At 35.4% G+C, this 21,898-nt stretch overlaps 1 protein-coding gene across 1 annotated transcript in view; it reads right to left on the bottom strand.

Annotated features, from left to right (window-relative positions):
• Positions 1–14,340, bottom strand: part of eepd1 (endonuclease/exonuclease/phosphatase family domain containing 1) — a 40,384-nt gene extending 26,044 nt beyond the window's left edge. The window contains exon 1 of the mRNA XM_067412055.1: positions 13,270–14,340. Coding sequence (XP_067268156.1) covers positions 13,270–14,102 — 833 coding nt within the window. The 5' untranslated portion in view covers positions 14,103–14,340. The remainder of the gene's footprint in view (positions 1–13,269) is intronic.
• Between the last annotated feature and the right edge of the window lie 7,558 nt (positions 14,341–21,898).

Below are 21,898 nucleotides of genomic sequence, written 5' to 3' on the forward strand. Positions count from 1 at the left end.
GCGAATTAATGCCAACAGTATGCATTCAATTATTTTCTCATTTTATTTTTGATTTAGTAAAATGTATAAAAGGGCATTAACCAAAATTAATTAGTATTGTATAGGTATTGTTTATTGTTAGTTGAGGTTTACTTCATAATGTGTTAAATATTAATCCTCCGGAGCCTTGTGGAATATGTTTATGATGGATGGATGTGGATGGAGATACTTTCTTCAGCTCATACTCGTTTGTAACACTTACTACCATTATAAAGCTCAGATGCGTCAGGATATTTATTAATATAACTCTGATCGTGTTCATCAGAAAGAAGAAAATCATATACACCTAGGATGGCTTGAGGGTGAGTAAATCTTGGGGTAAATTTAATTTGAAAGTGAACTAACCCTTTAACTAATGATAAAGTTTAGAACATCATTACAAAATTTTAACATCTCAATGTTCCTTTCACCTAAAACAGTCATAATTTAGTTTTACATGACCATGTGCCACCCACTCTCTGACCTTTTGAGTTAAATTAGATGTGTTTTGCTTCTGTGCCTTCTATGTAAACACCTTCTTTGCATGTGAATTTGTGAAAAGAGGAACAATGCTTACTGAGCTTCCAATTTCCTCCTTATTCACTTTGATTGAATGGGCCAAGTCTCCGGCCAGCAAACGGGTATTGTCAGAAATCCAATTACTTTTGCAACAAGATATTCCGAAGAATATTTAAGAAAAATAAAGGTAACACTTTACAATAAGGTTCATTAGTTAAACATTAATTAATGTATTAACTAACATGAACAATACATTGTTACTGTATTTACTAATCTTCATTAATGTTAATGAAAATACAGCTGTTCGTTGTTTGCTCATGTTAGTTCGCAGTGTATTAGTAAATGTTGAGATTAACATTAACAAAGATTAATAAATGCTGTAGAAGTGCAGTTCATTATTAGTTCATGTTAACTAATGTTAACTAATGAACCTTATTGTAAAGTGTTACAAAAATAAATATATGCAACTCAAATGATTGTGGATTCTTCTGTTTTATAGGTAACCAATTATATCAACAGAGAACATTTACAATGTTTTACACAGATCTCTAATGTTTGTTAAACAGCTTTTATTATCATAAGAACTGTGACTCATTGATACATTTTATTTGATACATTTTAGTTTTTCAAAAACTTTTTTCTCTCTCTCATATCTTTAGATAACTGGTATCTATGGAAGCTTGTTTCCGCCACTAAATAAAAAATATAAAAGATAATTGCGACTTTTTAATCTCACAATTGTGACTTTATAGCTCGCAATTGTGACTTTATAGCTTGCAATTGTGACTTTATAGCTCGCAATTGTGACTTTATAGCTCGCAATTGTGACTATAGCTCGCAATTGTGACTATACTTTATAGCTCGCAATTGTGACTTTATAGCTCGCGATTGTGACTTTATAGCTCGCAATTGTGACTTTATAGCTTGCAATTGTGACTTTATAGCTCGCAATTGTGACTATAGCTCGCAATTGTGACTATACTTTATAGCTCGCAATTGTGACTTTATAGCTCGCGATTGTGACTTTATAGCTCGCAATTGTGACTTTATAGCTTGCAATTGTGACTTTATAGCTCGCAATTGTGACTATAGCTCGCAATTGTGACTATACTTTATAGCTCGCGATTGTGACTTTATAGCTCGCAATTGTGACTTTATAGCTCGCGATTGTGACTTTATAGCTCGCAATTGTGACTTTATAGCTCGCGATTGTGACTTTATAGCTCGCAATTGTGACTTTATAGCTCGCAATTGTGACTATAGCTCGCAATTGTGACTTTATAGCTCGCGATTGTGACTTTATAGCTCGCAATTGTGACTTTATAGCTCGCGATTGTGACTTTATAGCTCGCGATTGTGACTTTATAGCTCGCGATTGTGACTTTATATCTCGCACTTGTGACTTTATATCTCGCACTTGTGACTTTATATCTCGCACTTGTGACTTTATATCTCGCACTTGTGACTTTATATCTCGCAATTGTGACTTTATATCTCGCAATTGTGACTTTATATCTAGCAATTGTGACTTTATAGCTCGCAATTGTAAAGTGTTACAAAAATAAATATATGCAACTCAAATGATTGTGGATTCTTCTGTTTTATAGGTAACCAATTATATCAACAGAGAACATTTACAATGTTTTACACAGATCTATCTCTAATGTTTGTTAAACAGCTTTTATTATCATAAGAACTGTGACTCATTGATACATTTTATTTGCTTAAGAGGGATAGTTTACCATTAACTGTATAACTTGCTTTTTGTGCCACTGTGCGTCCGCATGATGTCATAAACGTTCAAGTCGGAGCTATGGATTTCCACACAAGTTTTCCAAGTGGTGCTCAATTGCACTTTTCCAAGTAGGAAACTGGAAATTCTGACTCTGCTCGTTGAATAGGAAACAGTATTTTATGTCAAAATATGCAACAAGACCAAACATTTTGTGAATTATGTGAGTCCATTACAGGCAAGTCATTTCACCCGGCGGCCATTTTGAAACGTCTCTCGGGCAGCTAATTCAGTCATGCAAGTATAGCTCCTATCTCTTTGAATAGGGTGACATCACTAACCTCATGATTAAATTTCATATTTGAAATCTCCAATGAAATCTGAAAACAACTGTTTCATAAATTTAGCTTCAGAACGCCTTAAATCATGACCAAAAAAAGTATCTTTCAGGCTTGACCAGCCAATGTGCAGTCATAAACGTTCGTCTCAGAACACTGACTGTTTCTAAGCAAACCGGAGCTTCTAAGAGCAGCTGCAGTGACACAATGACTTAACCAATCAGTGATTGGCGCTTGCGTGCTTCACTGGGACTGCCATTGCGTGCTTCACTTTCGCCCATTCATAGTAATATGAGTCTTTGTATATCTAAAGTCTTTGATATGACTCAACATGCATAGAAAGACAATATACTGTAAATTATCATACAGTAATACAGCCCAAATTAACCAGAGGAGTAATCACTGGTCTTTGACCTCTGCAGTGAAACACACTATTGGTCATCCACCAATCAACACCACCATGTTCTCCATTATCTGGCTAAGATCTCCTGAAACTGTTTGACATTGTGATGTGATTGTGATTACATCGAACGAGAGGTTTGGCAGCATAATTTCATCAAACTCAATTGTCTTTGCAGAATAAAACACTGTTCTTCAATTTAGCTGATGTGTGTGTTTCTGTTTAATAAAACTACTCAGATTCTTATTTAAATAAAAATTAAAAGAAGTTTCTATTGTAGATGCAGTCAGTTCTGAACAGTGCCATTATTGCTAAATAAAACTAAAAAAAATTTTTTGTTAATTGAAATAAAATATAAATACACTGTGTTCTAAATTATTATGCCAGCAACATATCTGTAGGATTTTAGTACAATAAACATTCAGAAATGAGTTTTTCAAAAACTTTTTTCTCTTATATCTTTAGATAACTGGTATCTATGGAAGCTTGTTTCCGCCACTAAATAAAAAATATAAAAGATAATTGCGACTTTATAGCTCGCGATTGTGACTTTATAGCTCGCAATTGTGACTTTATAGTTCGCAATTGTGACTATTGCTCGCAATTGTGACTTTATTAGCTCGCAATTGTGACTTTATAAGCTCGCAATTGTGACTTTATAAGCTCGCAATTGTGACTTTATAGCTCGCAATTGTAACTATTGCTCTCAATTGTGACTATTGCTCGCAATTGTGACTATTGCTCGCAATTGTGACTATTGCTCGCAATTGTGACTATTGCTCGCAATTGTGACTATTGCTCGCAATTGTGACTATTGCTCGCAATTGTGACTATTGCTCGCAATTGTGACTATTGCTCGCAATTGTGACTATTGCTCGCAATTGTGACTATTGCTCGCAATTGTGACTATTGCTCGCAATTGTGACTATTGCTCGCAATTGTGACTTTATTAGCTCGCAATTGTGACTTTATAGCTTGCAATTGTGACTATTGCTCGCAATTGTGACTTTATTAGCTCGCAATTGTGACTTTATAGCTCGCAATTGTGACTTTATAGTTCGCAATTGTGACTTTATAGCTCGCAATTGTGACTTTATAGCTCGCAATTGTGACTTTATATCTCGCAATTGTGACTTTATAGTCCGCAATTGTGACTTTATAGTCCGCAATTGTGACTTTATAGTCCGCAATTGTGACTTTATAGTCCGCAATTGTGACTTTATAGCTCGCAATTGTGACTTTATAGCTCGCAATTGTGACTTTATAGTTCGCAATTGTGACTTTATAGTTCGCAATTGTGACTTTATAGCTCGCAATAGCAAGTTTATATAACGCAATTCAGAGAAAAAAGACAGAATTGCGAGATAAAAAGTCGTAATTATACATTTTTTATTCAGTGGAGCAAACAAGCTTCCATGGGTATCAATCTCAGACAGGTTAGTTAAGTAGTTTGTCAGGTCTTAGGTTAAGTAGTTTGTCAGGTCTTAAAGAGAAACCTACTTAAAGAGGCTGTTCCACATTATTAAGCAAGTCACAGTTCTCATGCAATATGGGGAGGAAGAAAGATCTTTCTGAAGATGAAAATCATGAAATGGTGCAATGTCTTGCAAAAGGCATAAAACATTTAATATTTTGAAAAAACTGAATAGAGATTGTCAAAAAGTTTGTGAGTGATTTAGAGCACAGAAGAAAATGGTCAGATAAAGGATTATTAAGGGAAGTTTCTGTCTAACAAATGAATTGTATTAAAAGGGTCACTGTTGAGCAGCAAACAGGTATTTGAAGCTGGTGTTGTCTCTGGAGTCTCAAGAAACTCTCCATGCAGGCTGGCAGTTGTGTGTAAAGTTGCATTTCAGCACCCCTAACCAAAATGTACAAAGACCGTTTAAATACAAAATGACAAATGCACATAACGTGACTTTTTCCTGCAGCTCTAAAGTGATTAGTCACATGGTATTTATGCATCAGTTGATTGAAAAACAGTATGGGAAAGACAGCAGATTCCAAATCAAAATTTTCCATGGGTTCGTCCACGAGTCAAGTAACTGCCATTTAAAAAATGGCAATGCTAATGGATAGCTTTCAGTTTCTCCAAGTATTACAGACCACTCTCAAGACTACAAGTATTACAGAAACGGCAAATAAACTGCTCAGCGCTAATACAAGAGTAGTGACAGTTCAATCAATAAGAGCATGACTCTGACAAGGTTCAACTCTGTCAAAATGTAACTGGTGAGTCTGCAGTTTCTAACGTGTTTGGCAGTTCATTACAGCACTAAAGGAAAAGAATGGAAAAAATGTCCTATAGACACACACACACACACACTCCAACAAATAGGTCTAAACATCCTGTCACATTGTGCCACTTCCAGTACTTGTTTATAATGCTGCAATGCCGTTTCGTGTCAGCAGAAATGGAAAGGTTTCCAGAGAATTGAAAATGATGACTTTGATCCAACCGCGCATGTGACCCTGAGGTCAGTCTTGGGAATAAATCAACAGCAACTGCTTCTTTCACACAGCCTCTCACTCTCGTCAAACTCTCCGCAACCCACACATGTCAACACCTTGTTTTTGTTGCAAGGAAACCTTTCAAAATCCAATTTATTTTGCAATAAAAATGAAAGCTCTTGCAAAAATGACCGACAATCAACATCCTATGTAGGGCAGGACTTGAATTTTGGGTTGGATTGTGGGTATTGTGCAGAATTTTACTAATTCCCGCAGGTTCCGCAATTGTAATGCAGGAAATTCTTGCAAATATTTTCACTATAGGATATAGGTGGAATGAGAGCATTAAACAACATAGATTGTTAGATCAAATCAGTAATTTGAAAACTTTATGCAAACTTTAATGTCTTAAGTGAATGTCAAAGGTCATTTACAGCATGTTTTCAAAAGTGCTTCTTTACAAAATAGTAAAAATAGTAGCAACTACAGAATAATATCAGAAAGAAAGGGAAAGAGAATTAATAGTTAAATGAGGAGCTTTTGCACAAGCAAGCACCAAGCACTCTTTTTCTCCAAATAATGAAAAAAATATAGTTTTAGTCTCATATTCATGGCAAACCAAAATTATACTTTCAGGACATGAGATTAGAGATCTGAAACTGTCATTTTTGTAGATGGGTCATCATAATGTAGTACAGCACCATGGAGACTAAACACATGACGTGTGCCACACTCACAAAGTAAGCTGACAGATTAGTCAGATTGTTTGGCTTGCTGTGTGTACTGTGAGGTTACTACAGGACGTCTCTGCGTACACTTCTTTTCTCCAGAGTGAACTACAGTAACCTCTGATCAAGAAGTCTGATGGCTTCCTCCACCCTGTGTGTTTATGAAGCAAGATTAGTTTCAGCATTTTACCCAAACATTTCAAGCACTGTGGGTTTTAATGTGTCCTTTTACCCTGATAACAGATCAGACGTCTACTAGATAGTGTTTAACTTACGAAAAAACAACCCAAAACAGACACCAGATCAGTAGCTAAAGAGTCTGTTGTGTTACACAGCAATGGTGAGCATGTTGGCGGCTGACTCAGTTGTAATGACTGGAGACGGGCGGCTTTGGTTGACCTACAGTGACTCCTAGATAGAGATGTTTGTCTGAGATGTTTACCCATAACAAAGTATTTTGGTGTATGCCATTTGGCTATGGATATGAATGATATTGCAAATCATGCAGCTTGGTGAGGAGAGTTAGGATATTACTTTAATGCGATGTGACAAAATGAACGAAAAAATTCTAATTTAAAGTAAATGTTTTCTATTTTAATATACTTTAAATGTAATTTATTCCTGTGATGGCAAAGCTAAATTTTCATCAGCCATTATGTCAGTCTTCAGTGCAACATGATACTTCAGAATTCATTCTAATATTCAGATTAAAATCTTCTTTTTAATGTTTTTGTAGAAACTGTGGCATATTTTTCAGGATTTTTTAATAAAAAAAAGTTCAGAAGAACAGCTTTAATTGAAATTGTTTGTGACATTATTAGGGGTGACCCTAGTTAGACAATGAGAAGAGGCGAATTAGTCGGTTAGTCACATAAAAAAAATTCCTCAGAAAGTGGAGAAGTCTCACAGTCTGTGACGGACAGATAGTAAAAGCTGATTCATGTGGTTTTATGTCAGACAATTCCCAATGTAATACCAAATTTAGCATTTTAAATCAACAGTACATTTTTTGTTAACCTTTTACCATATTTGAAATTGATTAATAAGCTTTCCATTGGTTTGTTAAGATAGGACAATGTTTGGCCGAGATACAACTATTTAAAAACCTGGAATCTGAGGGTGCCAAAAAAAAAATCAAAATATTGAGAAAATCTCCTTTAAAGTTGTCCAAATAAAGTCCTTAGCAATGCATATCCACTCACAAAAATCAATTTTTGATATATTTATGGTAGGAAATTTTCAAAATATCTTCATGGAATATGATCTTTACTTTACTTTATTGTTGGCTACTGCTACAAATATACCCGTGTGACTTGAATGGTTTTGTGGTCCAGGGTCACATATGTCTTAGAGTATCGCAATAATATTGTATCGTGAGTTCAGTATCGTAATATGTACACCCCTATAAAATACTCATTTTTGGTCATACAGATAAGATAACATTTTAAACTGTAAAGGGTCTTCTTTTATTTAAATGCAATAACAACAAGACTTTGTGCTTTTGAAAATAAAAAAACAGAGCGCTTTTCATTCATCTCGGTCTTCGTGTACTGGAGCTATGGCTTAAATGGATGATTAACAGTTGTCTACAAAAATCTTTAGTCAGGGCAGCCCAAGACATTATAAATGTCTTTACTGTCACTTCTAATCAATTTAATGCATCTCTTTTGACCTTCACTCATCTGTTCAAAACTCCTTCCCCAAATCCAATCAGACAGTAAAGTGAGTTTTTATGGTTATCTAGACAAAAGGACAAAGCATCAGAGAGGTTGTATAGATTCTAAAATTTTCCCAAGGGTTATCATACATAAGACCGTATTCATCAACAGATAATGGCACTTTTGCTGTAAATCATTCCTATTTGTATCAATATTTACTTCCAATTCATGTTAAACCTCACATGTTCTATCACTAGAGACCTGGATTTGCCACAGACAGCAGAAGAGTGGCTGATCTCAGGGTTAACCAGAGTCATGCGTGCAGTGGAGAGAGCGACTGTAGTTCCTGCAGAAGTAAACCTCTGATAGGATGTTTGATTTAAGTAGTCATTTACAATTCAAGGTCTGTTTTGATCCAACTGAATTTATGATAGTGTTATTGACATTACAACACTTGCGATTTCTCAAAAGATGGAGTTTGTACGTTTGTAAAGTTGTTCCACCAACACTTGAGTCAATCGACAGTGATAAACCAAACTTGTTGCTGTTTTGCAAGCTGACTTGAGCTTTTAAATGCAGCAATATGCTTGTGCGTCAAAAGGAATATTTCTAGCTCAGCAATATTAAAGTATCTGCATATGACCTTGTGTGGTAGAATTAGGTTTCTATATAGCAGTGTTTCCAAACCTTTTTTCTTACAGCCCTATGTGTAAGGCTCAAGTACCCCTCCATCACATTGACATTTCAGTATTATTTAACTATAGTAGGTGTTATTAATAGTTTGAATGAGCATTTCTTTTTATTTTAATTTGTTGTTTTATAGTTATATACTTTTATTGTTTATTTAGCTTTAATTTATTTTAATTGCTTTATTACTAATTATCATTTAAGTTTTTACTTTAGTTTTTCATATATATGAAAAATAAAATCCTTGATCAAAAACTTGATCTTTTGAAATAAAAGACATCTATGTAACATTAAAACATCCTGCAAATTTCATAGCTTAAAATGTCCTTCTAAATAAAGAATAAAGCGTTTCTTTATTTACGCTTTATTTTCATTTGGATATTTTGGGATTTGGATCAAATGGGCAAATAGTTTTTTCCTCTTTGTCGCCATCTCTGTTTCAAACCTGCAATTGCAGTCATATGCGGAATAGTTGTCTGTACGTGCGTTGTGCCTCGGCACGGCTCGTCAGCACGGATGAATCTAATGCTGTCAGTCACCGCACCAGTGTGGATACTGCACTTCAGAATCACAGATTCTACGTCTTGAAAGTATGACCAATATAAGAATTTTCATTGGAAAATATCGTCCAAACAAGTAAGTAACATTTCTGCCACTTTTGTTCTGACCAACTGAGGAAAAAAGGATTAGGCCTACAATAAATCGCGCTGCCAGTGATGATCAAATCTAACGATTGCTTAGCTTGGATCACGTCAAACCGTGAAATTTATTATTACTGTTATACTTTGTTCTCAAATTGTTAAGTGTTAAAAACATCAGCATTACGTGACTATGTGTATTTAGTGTACATTAGCGTTACCTGTAGATTTCAATTTCTGTAGCCACTCCACAGTCCAAAGTCTTTTGCTTTTTGACTACGGGAGAATAATTGATGATTGTCATTTGGACCTTTCTGGATTACAATCCGCCATCAAAATGATAAGTTTAATTATTCCAGCTGCTGTGAGAACAGGCTATAAATGATCCGCTACAAGCAGCATCCTCACATAATAAAACCGACTAGCCTGGACGGGACTCCTTCCTTTCTGTTTACGGACGTGACGTAATGACACAATGACGAATGGTTGCATGCTCGAATTTCCCGTGGAAATCCACCATGTCGCTCTTATTATAAAACATTAGTACAAGCTTACCGTTGTGAATCGAGACAAGATAATGAGTTAGTTTTGAACACTGGCTGGTTATGTACTTGCTCAAAAATTGACTAATTAATTTTTAACCAAAAAAGTTACAGACTGCAGCTTTAAATAAGCAAAAAAATAACTGATTTGAAATAATAAATAAATACAAAGTTCTGTCATGAAACTATAGATGGCACAGCCTAATAGGTCCTTTAACTGAACCTGCTTGTAATCACTTTATTATCTATAGGGCACAGCTGACAGGCTACTGATACAGCAGGAACCAATAAGCTTGCGTGCTAAACCCTCCACCTTCCCCAGCTCCACCTGCATAGATCTGCTATGGGTAATTCATGTATGCTATATTGTACAGCAGCAGCATGTCTTACTTGCTCACAGCAGCGTGTTGTGTATGTATTGGCAGTACAAGTCCCGTACTTGCTCTGCAGCAAGTTCTATTCCTCCAAGACCAAACACATCAACATTGTCATACCCATTAACATGCCAAACAAGAGTTGTCACGACAGACCTGAAATTCTTAATGAAGTAAAGTAGCACATAATTTTTTCTGCCAGTGTAATCTACACACTCACATTTTTATTTCTTTGTTTAAAACAGAAATAAAAATGAGCAATTATTACAACTTATTATTTTAATTTATTAATAAAACAAAGAAAAAAAGAAAGATCTTTCCAAATGCATTTTGAAAATATTACATGAGCCTCATTGTTGAGAATCACTGCTTTATAGGGACGGTTGCACTACATGCATTGCTGTTAAATAGTGTACAACTTTCAGTGCTGATGTAATTCATAACACTGACACTCTATTCTCCCTTCCAAAGCACCAATACTACTACTATTTCAACCTCTGTCAACACACACACACACACACACACACACACACACACACACACAAGATTATATAACCATCCCTGAGTCATGACAAGAATGAGGGCACGTACCTCAGCAACACCCTGAGTGAATTACAGTGTGTGTGTGTGTGCATGTGTGGGGACCATAAAACAACCAACAGTACAAACATTTATCTTCTTCAATCGATAACACAATAAAACATGGGCAGTGCTGAATTCTGATAACATGCAGTTAGATATGGCTTTACCACGATTATCCACTAAAGACCTCAGTGTACTGCATGTGCTCAGGCTTGCATGTGATCCAGCACTGCAATACAAGCCAGCTGGACTTCTTATATCCACCACACTAATAACCTGCCACACTGTTCCTTCTTCCCTACAAAGATCTTAAAAGTTGCAAAAAAAACAAAAACAAAGTATGTGATTTGAGAATTACGAAATCACACAATTGAACTTTTGCTATATTGTGAGTTCAGAAATTATCATTCTGAATAAATTAAATTTAAACAATCCCCTCCCCCTTTTTATTATATGAGTCATTGACAAATAAGGTTCTTAAAAGTGGAAAAAACATAATGGAAATAATTTATTAAGTGCATTAACAATGCCGTTTTTATAATAAATTAAGGCTGCTTTTATCATTTTTGACAAAATGGACAAAATGTGTCACCAAAATTTCGGTTTTACCGAGTGACTTTTTTGGTTATACCGAATGCCGATATTTTCAAACAATGCTAAAAGGCTCAAATCTAGCTAGCTAGCTAGTTAGCTAGCAAAAGTACAATCAAACATTTTATATTTAGTACAAGTTTTTAAAACATTACATTTTCCATGTTTTATAGCATTTGTACCAAATTACCTGATATTTCGAGACATGCATATTAGCAAGTGAAAACATGAATTTTTCAAATAGTTAAAAGAGACCATGTGATCCTTTGTAGGTGTCTGAATGATGTCACATCCTGTGAGCGTGATATTGACCACATGACTTGATCCAAAATGGTCCTTTTATATTGGTTACTCCAAATGACATCAATGAAATTAATTTTTCCGGACATTCTTTCTTATAACAAAGCAATGACTTCTACACATATTTTTAATACCATTTTTGCACTATGTTGATATATGATGTAATAAAATCATGCCAGAATAAAAATATATATTATTGCATTTTAAGATATTTAAAAAACAAATTAAATGGCTATATTGGCCTTTGGACGGTTAAACAGAATGACCTTTTGACACTTCAAAATCTTTAAAATACCTTTATATGTAGCAAAATGTAATTAAAACTCAATTCAATAACAGATATCTAGTTGTACTACCTCTCATACTTTGGATGTAATATCTTTGTTTTTTATTATTATTAAGGCCTTTAGACAAAAAAAAAAAAAAGACCCGTCACATCATTGACCCATATATGCATATTATAATATAATATAATATAATATAATATAATATAATATAATATAATATAATATAATATAATATAATATAATATAATATGCATATATGGGTCAATGATGTGACAGGTCTTTTTTTTATTTTTATTACATGCATGATTTTATTACATGCATATTATATATTATATATATATTTTATATATATATATTATATATATTTTATATATATATATATTATATATATTTTATATATATATATATTATATATATTTTATATATATATATATTATATATATTTTATATATATATATATTATATATATATATAAAATAAATATAATATATATATATATATATATTATATATATTTTATATATATATATATATTATACATTTTTTATTTATTTATATATTATATATATTTTATATATATATATATTATATATATTTTATATATATATATATTATATATATTTTATATATATATATATAATATATATTTTATATATATATAATATATATTATATATATATATATATTATATATTATATATATATATATAATATATATATATATATATATTATATATATATATATAATATATATATATATATATATTATATATATATATATATATATTTATTATATATATATATATATATATATAATATATATATATATATTATATATTATATATATATATATAATATATATATATATATTATATATTATATATATATATATATATATATATATATATATATATATATATATATATATATATATATATATATATATATTATAACCCTATTCAGGGTCCAAATGTCCAAATACCTTTACAAAGAAGTACTGTGATGCTTTAGGGTGCAGTGATGGTATCAGATAGTAATACCATGGTCCTTTAATATGTAACTGTACTGAATGATTGATTACCATACTCATGTACCATATGTTTACGTGGTACTCAAAGATACTTCAAAAAAACAAAAAAACAACAACTACAGAACATGGCCAAAAACTTGTGTTGCCATAGCCCATGTCCGAAAACATGGTAATATGAGGGTTCCTCCAAGTTCCTTAATACAGTACACATCCAAAAACATGGTATTACTATGGAACATGCCCACAAACCATGATATTGCCATGGTAGTGTGTCAAAAACATGATAATGCCATGGTACAAAAATCTGATATTATCATGAATACTATGGTACTACCGTGGCACATGTCAACAATCATGTCTGAAAAAGGCATTAGTGTTGTAAAACAGTTTACTCACTCATTTTCTAGTAGAGTCATACAGACGACCTCTTTCACCCCAGGGTTGTTGGCCTTCTCACTGGAGCAGCGCTGCAGGTTCCAGGTGGCCACTCGCACCACGGGCTTCCCATCACGCGTGCCCGCTGGAGGCTCCACGCAGGGCCGAACAGAAGTGACAAGCGGCGGTCCTCCGAGCGGAACGTCCATCTCATCGCTGCGGACACTGAAGGACGTGGGGCTCGGGTGCGTGAACCCTCCGTTCGTGTTCGTGGAAGGAGTCCTGGAGCGCTCCACGAACACCTGGAAACGGATCCGGTCCAGCAAAGATGAATTTATGTTGGCCACTTTAACCAGGTCTTCGATGTTTTTGAACGGGCCGTGCACGGAACGGAACTCTACGATGTTCTTGGCGATTTTCTCTGTGATGCCGCGGACGCTCATGAGCTGCGGCGGCGTGGCCGTGTTTATGTTCACGCCGGTGCACGGCAGGTGCTCGTGCTCTTTGCGCAGAGACGAAGGCGAGTGATTAGACGAGCTGTTCTTGCTCGACACGCATATCTCTAGTTTAATCGCCTCTAATTTAGTTGCACCGACTCCACTGACTAGCGCCAGGTCTTCTACTTTCTTGAATCCGCCGATGCATTCCCGGTACTCTACGATGTTCTGAGCCACTCCGCGGTTCACGCCCGGCAGAGTCATAAGCTCCTCTTCGGTGGCGGTGTTGATGTTCAGCCGCTCCTGATTCACTAGTATGTTGCTGAAGTTGCATGCCGCGCTGAACTTGCGCTTGCCCTGGCAGAAATCCGTGGGGTCCTTGGGAATGGACCGGTGGCACCCGAGATTCCCACCCATGTGTCTCGGTGATTCAGTTCGGGAACTGAGAATGAAGCCCGTCCGGATCCAGGTGGCACATGGACTAATCTTGATATTTAAACTTGATATTTAAAGCTATTAAATCTTTAACGACCTCTCGTTAAACATACACAAACAGATATCGCTGTAATCTCTCCTATCTGTGTCAGTTCTTGCAGAATTCCCTGTGTTTTCTCAGTCTCGAAGCAGAAAGAACAGCGTCCATGTCAACGCTCATCCAGGCAGACTGAACTGAAGTGAACTCTAGCGCGGTTTCTCTGTCATGCTGTCCGATTCGCGAACGAACGACTCTTTTTAATGATTCAATGGAATTTATTCAAGCAGCATTACTGTGAATGAACTTTCTGTGAGAAAACTGTAAATGAACCATGGTCAACATAATATCAGACAAGGTAGGTAGGCTAATTTATTTGAAAAACACACAACATAATTAGAATTTATGTGTGAGGAAACTTTTGATACGACAAATATTAGGCTAAATTACGTGCAAAAATGTCCAGGGAACTTTTGAGCGACGACTCAACGGACCGTCTTGTTCGAACGAATCGACTCTCTAAAGCGAATCGCACTTCACAAAGCTATTTGAAAGCACTCCTCAAACCTGAGGGGGGCGTTTCCTCCTGTCTATTTTATTGGCCATTGTCTGTGACTCTCTCGAATTGTGACACTTGATAGAGACACGGAGCTATTGTGATTATTTGATCCCTCATGAACATTTTGTTCAGATTTATTGTACATGCAGTAGCTAATAGGAATGAAAAAGTAGGCTAAGTACAACAAATCTGAGCTTAAATATCCATTCTGGAAGGCTTATGTTTTGAATATTGTCTAAAAACGTTGTCTAATGAAAGTTCCTGTATGTATGACATGTCACAATTTATATAGGCCTATCTTGTTGTCAAAGTAATTATCACAATGTGCATCTGATCTGAATGCCAGATGATTAACTTTGGTTGTGATAGCAGCAAATGGAAGATAAAATGTGCCTCAGGATTTAAAATAGTTTCTTATCAAGGACATGTAGCTGTTTAATAAAGAAAATAAAATATTAAAATAAAACTATACAAAGTCCAAATCCTAATCTCACAATTATTTAAATATAACATTTATTACTTTGCATTTTGGAACACAAATTGCCTATTGTGTTTAAATGTGCCCTAGCAGCTAAACAATTTCTGGAACAAGGTGTGCTTGGGGTTGACCGACACTGGCATTCATGTGTTGAGTTTACATATCTGACATTCTCTATATGTTGACTTGTTTAGGTATGTGGCAATGATCCAGCACCATTTCCTCACAACTAGTACTGAGATGTGTGTTGTGATAGGTCATGACTAATGTCTTTTAGTTCCAGGTTAGAGCCATATTTTTATTGAACTCCATCACCACATCACATGTATGTACTTCTTTTTTTTTTGCTCTCCCCTATTTCCTATCTCATACACTCGTACAACAATACTACAATGCATATAAGAGGTCTGCTCATTTAAAGTAAAGCACATATGCATGGTTATCACACAAGATAATCTGCCAACATGAAAGCCACAAACATTTTGTATGTAATATGTAATTTCACACATAAGTGTGCTGTTGTTTCTGAATATTGAGTAAATTACATTTAAACACAATACTGCCCATAGCATGTGCTGCCCAATGATGCACTCACTTACAGGTGTGTTACTGGCCACTGGTTTAATCTACTTATGTCAAATGCAAAACACATTTCTATGGACGTATTGGATTTTTGGGTTTACTTCAAGTATTGGGTTTACATGAGGTAAAGTTTAATCGATATATTTCTAGTTATAATCGCTTCATGAGGGTGCATGTAAACGTAGTAATTGATGGTGTCCCTGAATGAATCAGTGTTTTTCACTGAATCAGTTTAGTGAAAGATTCATTACTTTCTCACCCATAAAGACAGCGGCACTTGTCGCCATCTACTGGCATAACAATGTAACCTCACTGAAAAATACCCAGTACACAAGACTGTAGTTTTGTTCCAAATTACAGACTATAGACTATGCACCAGGTACTCTACCGTCTAGTGTATAAACGTTATAAAGTTATTTCATTATTCGGCATTGGAGTCTGATAGCTCCTCCCCCTCCCATACGTAATTAAATCTGCACAGTTGAGTGCATTAAGTCAAATCCTCTTTAAGGCAAGCCCCCTAGGTTATCAATAAAATAAAGAAAGAGAGAACGAAAGCGTACCTCAGACTAGAGGCCATTTTTGAATGGATGTCAATGGTGGAGAGGCTTCAGTACACTGAATAAACTGCTTTTGTGAGGAAATAGCTTATCACTTAATGTTAAGCGACAGAGAGGATTCAGTTTATGGCACTATTCATTGTATGGTACCGCAATCTGTTACTGCATCCGAAATCACATATAGCAGTTACTACATTTGTTTTGAAACTTACTTCGTGACTGTTAAAAAAAGTATGTTATATAGAATGAATGTGTGTGGTATGAATGAAATTTGGATGCATTACTTCTGCCATGTTGTCACTGTCATGTGACCTATGTAATAGAAAAGTAGTAGTAGTAGATCATTTAGGTACTTTTTGCCTACTGTTTTTGCATATTATGTACACAGACATACTACTCTGGTACTGTTTTTCGCATACTATATAGTAGGGAAGTATTCGATTTCAGATGCAGAGTGAAGGTCGCACAACTGAAATTCAATGAGGTCAAGGATGTAATATGATTGGCTATCTAGTCATACGTGAACCAAGCTGGCCGTTATGCTCTCTCCAATGGTAGAGTCACATACCTTAGTGTTTCCCAATAATAAGACCAAAGGTGTCTTCCAATTTGTGGACTTTAAATACTTAGATAATGCGCTTAATTAACCAAATTAGCAAAGTGTGGAATGTTGTACACTTCATGCACACAACTGTTGCAGCTTTACTTGTGTAGTGGAGTGGGAGGGGCTATAGAACTCCAGTGTTGACAAAATGACATTTATACACTAGACGGTTGCGTACATAGTGCATAGTATATGTGCATAATGCTGGTCCCCTTACATCAAAGTCGCCATTTTGCGCCGGCATGTTTCTACAGTAGCCCTAAATGGAAAAACTGCTCTATACAGAGCGCGTTTGCTTGACTGGCTACTCTCTTCTGTCTCAGACAACGACATCTTTGTCTGTGTTGGCCACCGTAGTTTCTCTATATTGCAATTCGCATCCTCACTGCTAGATGCCGCTAAAATATACACACTGCACCTTTAAAAAGTATTTTCTATATAGAGTGAATGCATGTAGTATGAATGAAATTTTGAAACATTACATCTATGTTGTCACTGTCATGTGACCTACGGTGTCAGTTGCGTTGCATGACCGCCATTCACAACTCGTGATAGTACACGAGATAGTAAAGTGTCTGTCGGACACACACTTCAGCATTTTAGCGGAAGTAGCAGGTCATCCGGGTACTTTACACCTGCTGGTTTTTCGATATGTATTCAGACATACTACACTGTGTTTTCGCAGTTTATATAGTAGGAAAATATTCGATTTCGAACACAGTTTACAATCCACTGCATGCCTCTTGTGTTTGCAAGCAAATATTTACCAACTAAGTCCTTGTTGAATAGACTTCCAAGTGCACTTGAGGTTCTGAGTTTGTGTGGGTTTGAGTTGAGTTCAGGGGGTTCAGAAACAAGTGAAATGAATGTAACTAGGTGATGTAATTATATTTCTTGGTAACAAAAGGACAGTATCCATGGTGAGAGACTACAGGTGGTGAAACCTAATTTAGACAGGCATGAATATGAACTCATCGATCCTTTTGGATTCGGAGTTTTAGATGTTAGAGCGTATCATATTATACAGCATGGAGTTAAATAATGACTTCATCCTACGGTAGCTGTTATTAATTATATAAAGACACTCTGTGGTGTCTGTAAAAAGTAAGTATCAGATTCATTGGCTGATGAGTCTGCAGATTTGTCTGCCAGCCAGTCATGTTGCACAGAGCCTGATGGGAATGAGGTCACCATTAATCAGGACATTACGATTGGCCAAGCCACAGCAGCAGGCAGAAGCCATTGTCCGCTCTGCTCAATGAGATGTCATGGTAAGGGCTTGTATTTGGCAGGAGGTGTCCAGCCTTGGCATGAAATAAAGAGCTTTGTGTTGGTTACATAAGAGTGATCAGCCAGAGGGCTTTAGAGCGCTGAGGGAACACATTAACAACCTCACACATAGTACAGCCTCCAGACTACCACAGCTGCCAACATGGACACAAGCCTAATCAGACATTAAGTTGAACTTTATAGAGGCCTATATTACCACATACTCTGTGTGCAGGAGGCAAACAGGGGGCCAGTAAATGATACTGTTTATATCAGTGTAGCTGTTTAAAATGCAATTTACTGTGGGCCATTCTCAGGACATGGTGCCATTTGTCTCCCTGACCTATCCACTCCAACTTACATTGCATTCAAGGTGTACATTTTATGAGTTCATGCATTCCCTAGGATTCAAATCAGTCAGTGTACTTTGGTACAGTGTACTTCATTTAAATAAAAGAAAAGCAAGTCTTGACTAGTCAAAACTAATGAACAGAAGATACACGGACCTACGGTGGCCAAGAGAGCTCAACACGCTGCAAATAAAGAAAACATCTTCATCAGTTTGACAACACAAGCGCTGCAAACTCCACAACACTTACAAATAGTGAAACGCGCTGCAAATAAAGAAAACGTGGAGTTTGCAGCGCGTGTGTTGTCAAACTGATGAAGATGTTTTCTTCATTTGCAGCGCGTTGAGCTCTCTCGGCCAACGTACAGACCTATAATTTTATTACTAGATATATGAGTAATGCATATAGAACATTGGTCTCAAACTTAATTCCTGGAGGGCCACAGATCTGCAGTTTTGCTCTGACCCTAATCAAGCACACCTGATCCAAGGTCTTCAGGATTACTAGAAACTTCCAAGCAGGTGTGAGTTGGAGCTGGTTGGAGCTAAACTCTGCAGAGCTGAGGCCCTCCAGCCAGGAATTGAGTTTGAGACCTCTGATATAGAGCATTTGGAGAAAAAAGAAAAAAAAAATTATATATTATCAGAATATATAATAGCCCATTAAAGTTTAATCGATTGAATGGGGACATAATTGGTATATTGTATATTAGTATATTGTTTAAAAAATATATATAATAAATTAAAAACATAAAACATTACTTGACATTTACTAAAATGAGCTTTCTAGATTTTTCTTTTTAGAAAATGCAGAATTTCTCTTTCAACCTCTATACATTTAGAATATAACAAAAAAAACACGTTTGAAAGTAATAATTCCCCAAATTTGTGTAATTTATTTATAATCTTATATTTATAATCTGAGTGATCCTCCTAGAATTTATCTAGATTTAGTTTATTTTAGTTTTGTCTTTATTTTAGTTTTGACTTTAGAGTTTATTCAATAACTATATGAAATCCAAATGTAAAAACACTAAAAGCCTTCCTTCCACCAGAAAAAAATAGTCCCTGAACAGCAACAGAAGTTACATTATTACGCCATAAGATGGCGGCAAAGACTGTCTTTATGAGTGTGTCAGTCAGTAGCGAAGACTTTTACATTGAAAAGACTGAACTGTTGTGAACACGGAACAAGACGCAACTGACAAATGCTTTGACTAGCGCTGTCAGTCACGGGAAAACCCCTTAACTGTTAAAAGGACAAGATATTGCAGTGGACATTTAAGCATATTTTTTATTATGAACATAGGACTGACCTAAAGGAAAATGCTAAATCTGAATGCAGGTAATAAACTCGCTCACTCTTTCTCATACTATTCTACAGAACCGATGGGTGAAGCGGTCATAGCCGTGTTTTATTGTGAATAAAACACAGCTATTGACCAATCAGAATCAAGGACAGGAATTTACAGTTTTATAAGTGCAAATATTACCCTTACTAGACCACGCAGTATTACATTAGATTAAACATATTTTGTTGCAACCAGTGTTTTTTTGTATGGTTGGTTATTTAAAAGGTTCTTTGTGAACTCTTTCTGGTCCATGTTCATGGGTTTGACCAGGTTGCAGTGACAAAACAGATTATCCGATTGACCGATAGCAGGTTATCTGATAATAACTGATTATTATCTGCAATTCTTGTAATTTTAGTGTGAAAAGCTGCAGCATCTCATATCAGATTGAGTTTACTAGTCATACCTTAACACATTATTTACTGTGTCAGTATCCATCTATGAACCTTTGGCACATTGATTTTTCTTTGGAGTCTTCAGAGAGCACCTCTATGCTTTTATTCCAGTCTAAACAGACTGCTGGGGAGTGTTTAGTTTGAACAGTTCTCTCCACAGTAACCCTATGATGTTAAAAATGAGTCAGCACTGATTGGCTGAAACAACATCTATCTTGATGATCAGGGATAACAGTGGGCCAATCACAGAGTCGAGATTAAGTCACATCACCTGATGAGCGAGTTCTCCCAATGATTACTGCAAGACTCCATTAGTTCAAAGTTCTCCATTTGTTTGAGAGTTACATTTAGAATGGGGGCAGAGTTTATACGTGATAGGAAAGACCAAACACACTCAAATGTCATTAGAGGAGCTCCTCTTCGAGTGCAGAGGCCTCAAGACTGTGTTGTCAAGCCTGATGAAATCCCATGACTGAAATTAAACAATTTCTTGGTGAAAGTACTAGTACTAGTGTTCAAGTAAACAGTTTTAATACACGATGAGGAGGCGGCAAACAGCCACGCGGCGACTTTCAATGGCTCTGGTTTCAATGAAAACAGTGCATTTATATAGTGATTACACTGACTTCGAACAACCTGTGCATTAAACGTTTTACACCTTCCAGCCAATCGGAATTGAGTATTCAGACAGACCATAGTATAATAGGAGTTTATAAAAACAAACAACAGTAAAAACAGTGAACAGTACAGCATATATAATGGACATCTAATTTTAAAAACAAAACATTAATTCTTCTGTCCTAAAATGATTTGAGCTCTAAATCATCCTTTTAGCATTAGGACTATTGTTCTGGATGAACTTGAAGCTATGCGCCTCCAATGTAACAACCTGCAGTAACTGATGGCAGTTAACTGTTGCATATTTTGTGAAAGTTACTCTTTACTTGAGTTAAAGATTTCATAACTATGCCCTTAAGTAAATCTGATGTTAACACATAAATTTAAGTCTAGTGCAGTTATTCAACATTTTTGACTCCAAGGCCCCGCCGTTGTCTAAGACAATATTCAAATGCCCTTGTATCTAAGATGATATTTACCTCGGGGACTTCTGCAGTCATAAAAATGTCATTATGTCAACGTTGTACATCTTTTTTTTATGTTAATATAACTTTGAGGCCCCCTAGTGGGCCCCTGGTGTATGCAATGTCATACCCCATTCTTCCATTGCAAGTACATGCATTTTTAACATTAACCAAAAATCAACATTATTTTCAGACAGTATGCCACAGATACTGTCCATAGAGCTTTACTTTCACTGAACCTGGAACATTCCTTTAAGCAGGGTTATTTTCATTAAACTAAAACCATTATTGAAAAAACATTTGTTACAATAAAATAAACTTTAACTGAAATAAAATATTATAAAATCCTAAAACCTATTTTAGTTAGTTGAAGTTAATATACAAAAATAAAACTGAAGAAAAAACAAAACAAAAAAAAAAAAACTAGATATTTAAGGGTCAATGACGTGACGGGTAATTTTTGTTTTTAATTAAGGCTTTAATAATAATAATAATAATAATAATAAACAAA

Source organism: Chanodichthys erythropterus, chromosome 15 (assembly GCF_024489055.1).
Source record: "Chanodichthys erythropterus isolate Z2021 chromosome 15, ASM2448905v1, whole genome shotgun sequence".
Taxonomy (NCBI): Eukaryota; Metazoa; Chordata; class Actinopteri; order Cypriniformes; family Xenocyprididae; genus Chanodichthys; species Chanodichthys erythropterus.